The sequence below is a fragment of the Gekko japonicus genome, unplaced genomic scaffold, assembly GCF_001447785.1.
Source record: "Gekko japonicus isolate JY-2015 unplaced genomic scaffold, Gekko_japonicus_V1.1 scaffold253, whole genome shotgun sequence".
Taxonomy (NCBI): Eukaryota; Metazoa; Chordata; class Lepidosauria; order Squamata; family Gekkonidae; genus Gekko; species Gekko japonicus.
Window position 1 is genome coordinate 1,253,527 of NW_015173681.1, and position 4,606 is coordinate 1,258,132.

General features: G+C 50.3%; 1 protein-coding gene across 1 annotated transcript in view; it reads left to right on the plus strand.

Annotated features, from left to right (window-relative positions):
• The first annotated feature begins 407 nt into the window (after nt 1-407).
• EXOG (endo/exonuclease (5'-3'), endonuclease G-like) overlaps nt 408-4,606 on the plus strand; it is a 49,554-nt gene continuing 45,355 nt past the window's right edge. The window contains exon 1 of the mRNA XM_015423055.1: nt 408-608. Within this exon, the coding sequence (XP_015278541.1) occupies nt 410-608 (199 nt within the window). The 5' untranslated portion in view covers nt 408-409. The remainder of the gene's footprint in view (nt 609-4,606) is intronic.

The following is a 4,606-nucleotide window of genomic DNA, read 5'->3' on the forward strand; positions in this document are numbered from 1 at the left end:
TCTTGTTAACATATAATATCATAGTCTTTACATCGTTTGCATTCCAAAACAATGTTGACACCTATTGTAGAGTCTCATACGTTTAAAGGGAGCCCATCCTTCTTCCTGACCGAAGACAAAAGTGTGCGAGCCGGAGGCTAACGAACTGTGAGCTGGCTCACACTAACTCAGCTTAGAGGGAACACTGGGAAGAGGCTGAGAGGCACGTTCCCGAGGGAGCTGCGCTATCTCCGTTCTTATTGTATTGTTGAAAGTGGCCCTCCGCCTCCCGCCAGCCACTGCGGTTGCGGCTCTCGGCGACCGCGGTCCTCCTCCAGCGCCTTTGCAGGGCGCGCGCCGGGCCTGAGCGGAGAAAGGAGGCGGCGCTTCTGGGGCCTTTCCCCGCCCTCCCCTCACGCCCGCCCGGGTCATGGCGGAGGCGCTGCTCTCCCGGCTTTCCAGGCGCCGCTTCTGGGGCGGCTTCGTGTGCGGGGCGGCCCTGGGCGGCGCCGCCACCGCCGCGGCCCTGGCCGCCGCGCAACGAGTCCCGGCCGACCGCCGCCGCCCCTGTGAATCCCCGCCCCCTTCCCGCCACGACAGCAGCCCCGCCGGCGAGCCCTTGCGGGAGGGTAAGGCAGGCTCGGCGGAGCGCGCGGGCGCGGGCGGGCACTCTCTCGTCCCTGGGTCTGCTTCTGGGGGCGACGAGGAAGGCGCCGGAAGTGGGGTGAATACTTCACCTCCACCCCCCCCCACACACACACACCCCCAGCAGGGCGTGGAGTCCACCTAGGAGCGACTGGGATAGTTCTGGGCCAGGGAGAGGCCTCCCGAGAGGCAGCTGCGGGGTCCCAGAGCCCCAAGAAGGTGGGGGTTAAAACGGGCATGGGGGAAATAGCAAACGGGACAGGGAGACGAGCAAATGAGGATTGTCAGCCACCCTTTGCGTGCAAGTGGTTCCCAGTTATCCAGTCCCTTTCAGAGAAGGACGTGGTCCCGTCTTTAATGATGGATAAACATTGGCTCTGTTTTTGGATTTGAGGCATCATAGATTAGTAAATTGGTGGCTCATGTGGTTGAGACGCTGAACTGCAGGCTTGGAAGGTGGGTAGTTCGGCAGTTGAGTGTGGCATGACAGAGTGAGCTCCCCTTTCTGGTCCCAGCTCCTGCCAAACTAGCAGTTCGAAAGCAAGAAATTGCGAGCAGATAAATAGGCACCACTTCGGTGGGAAAGTAACAGTGTTCTGTGCGCCTTGGGGTTTAGTCGTGCCGGCCACATGACCACGGAAACGTCTTCGGACAGCGCTGGCTCTTCGGCTTGGAAACGGAGAACAGCACCACAACCCTAGAGTCGGATTCGACTGGCTTTCGAGCAAGGGAACCTTTACCTTTTTACTCAGAAGTAAGGCCCAGTGGCTTCAGTGGGAATTACTCTCAAACTGGCGTGCAGTGAACTGCTGCTTTAAGTGCACAGCATTGCAGACAACTGTTCCGCAGATAGTAAGAAACAAGCCATGAGGAGATGGGGCACTTTAGCCATTTGTACTCCAGGCACTCTTCAGCAGGCACATGAAGCATTATCCTCAACTGGAACCTGTTGTGTCTATACGTATTTATGGAAGATAAATGTAAAGAAGGGGCCCCAAAATTAATCTTCCTCCTCCTCCTCCTCAATTGGTACTTGTGTATATACATATGTATGGAAGATAAATGCAAAGAATGGGGCCCAAAACGACTAATAATAACAATAATAATAATGATGATGATGATGAAGACCTCAAAACTTGGAGGGCACAGATAAAAGACATGGTGGAGGTCAAGAGGCCTTGAAATGTAGATTTGTGGCTTTTCTGTGCCAACCTTACACCTATGAAAGGGAAGATGTATTTGAGCCTCCGATACGTCTTCCCTTCATACGTGTAAGCTTAGCACAGAAAAGTCACAAGTCTCCGACGTTTCACAGCCTCTCCGTTATTTACCATGTCTTTTTTTCTATGCCCACCTTTTTGCATTCTACCAGCAGGGTGGGATTCTGGTGGTGCAAAGGAACATCTCCAAGCCAAGAACTCCAGTCTCTGGAGTCTGCAGCCCATTTATTTATTCATTTTGAGATTCTATTTGAAATTAAACATATAACATACAACAAATAACATGTCACAACAAAGAGCACAACAAGACAATAATGATTCAAACAACGTTGGTTATGATGTGTGAATTCAGCTTACTAGCTACTAGCCTTAATACGAAATGCTTTTGTGTGGCCTAAACCCTATTGCTTACATCGGCCTATGAGAAAGTTAGAAGCAGTTGTAGATTTCCCTTGCTCGAAAGCCAGTCGAATCCGACTCGAGGGGGCGGTGCTCATCTCCGTTTCGAAGCCGAAGAGCCAGCGCTGTCCGAAGGCGTTTCCGTGGTCATGTGGCCGACAGCACGGAACGCTGTTACTTTCCCACCGAAGCGGTGCCTATTTATCTACTTGCAATTTTTTGCTTTCGAACTGTTAGGTTGGCAGGAGCTGGGACCAGAGAGGGGAGCTCACTCTGTCATGTGGCACGGGTCTCGAACTGCCGAACTACCGACCTTCCAAGCCTGCAGTTCAGCGTCTTAACCACATGAGCCACCAATTTACTAATCTATGATGCCTCAAATTCAAAAACTGGAGATGGGAGCTCACTCCATCATGCGGCACCCAGGTCTCGAACTGCTGAACTACTGACCTTCCACAGCCTGCAGTTCAGCGTCTTAACCACTTGAGCCACCGCAGCTCCTTACTTCTGAGCAAATATGCATATATCACACTTCAAAGAGCCCGAACTGTGCACTCTGATGTCCCCCGATTTCAATCCCAATCAGTCACTGGATGATCAGAGACAAACCTCTGTCTCTCCCTGCCTAGATCCTACATGAGGGTGATAGCGCAATCTGTCTAGCAGGATTGTTTTGTAAAGATTCTTGATGGTGTTTGTGAAGTGCTTCAAGCATGCTTAAGCGCTGCACGTATACTAATAATTAGTCTCGTTGACGTCCCAGGGTGCGATACAGCAACCTTGTTGAAACTAAGCGAGGGACCAATGCATGGTTGGGCATCCCATACAGCCCATGTGGAGCTCCATACTGAAAGAAATGCAGGTTGTGAGTGTGTGTGTGTGTGTACAGTGATGTCAAGTCGCAGATGACTTCTTGCAACCCTGGCAAGGGGCTTCCAAGGCAAGTGAGAAGCAGAGGTGGTTTGCCATGGCCTTCCTCTGCAGAGTCTTCCTTGGTGGTCTCCCATCCAAGACTTATGGCGACCCCAGCAAGGGGCTTCTAAGTCAAGAGAGAAGCAGAGGTGGTTTGCCATTGCCTTCCTCTGCAGTGTCTTTCTTGGTGGTCTCCCATCCAAGACTTATGGCGACCCCAGCAAGGGGCTTCTAAGTCAAGAGAGAAGCAGAGGTGGTTTGCCATTGCTTTCCTCTGCAGAGTCTTCCTTGGTAGTCTCTCTTCCAAGTACTGACCCTGCTTCGCTTCTGAGATCTGTTTGAAACTGGCCTATACCGTGCTGCCTTCCTTCCTGAGCCAGGTTTATAGATATCATATCATTATTATTCATTGTACTTATATAAGATTGAGTTAGCTGTTATTGTGAAAGAAGGCAATTCACTTGATTAAAAATGTAATGAAACAGAATTTTTAATAATCTTAGGCGTGTATCTTTTACATGTGAAAGATTCACTGAACAATTCTTCTCTTTGGCTGTTATTCTAGTACCTCAGGGGTGGCATGATCATTACAGTTTTACGGAATTAGGCTAAGTAGGCTGAAGGCCGCTTCTTCCTTTTTGGAGACACTGTCATCATAAGCAGGTAGCTGAGTGGGAACAACTTTAGGAAAAAAATCCCCTGCCCCATTTATCCTCTGCCCCATTTATCCCCTGCCTTTATCCCCCGTGGGTACCCAAAGCAGCTTACGCCATTTTCCTTGTGTCCATTCAATGACACTGTGATGAAATAAAAGATCATTTGTTATAAATTCAGTGGCATTCTAAGCTTTATGGAATATGGGATCATGGTCGACGGACAGGTCGTCAACTGACAATGTTTTGTGGTCTGGACCAGTCCTCCCTCTAAGCTGAGTCAGTGTGAGTTAGCTCACAGTTCTTTAGCTGCCACTGTGGAGTCGTGTGAGCAAAAATTCTACTTTGTGAGCTACTGGCACTAAAGTTGTGAGCGAACACTTTGGCTCCTGCATAAATTAGTTTGCTCTGGAGCCCTCCTTCCTGAGCCAAGACAAAAGTGTGTGAGCCGGAGGCTAAAAATCTGTGAGCTAGCTCACACTAACTCAGCTTAGAGGGAACACTGGCTGCCAGCTCACACATTTTTGTCTTAGCTCAGGAAAGATGGCTCCAGAGCAAACTCATTTAAGCAGTAGCCAAATCGCTTGCTCGCAGCTTTAATGCCAGTAGCTCACAAAGTAGAATTTTTGCTCACAAGACTCCACAGCTTGGAGGGAACATTGGTCTGGACCGCCTCTACCCATATGTGCCCTGGAGAGCCCTGCGCTCGGCAGACCACCATTTACTGGTTGTCCACAGCCTGGAGAAGAAGAAGAAGAAGAAGAAGAAGAAGAAGAAGAGGAGGAGGAGGAGGAGGAG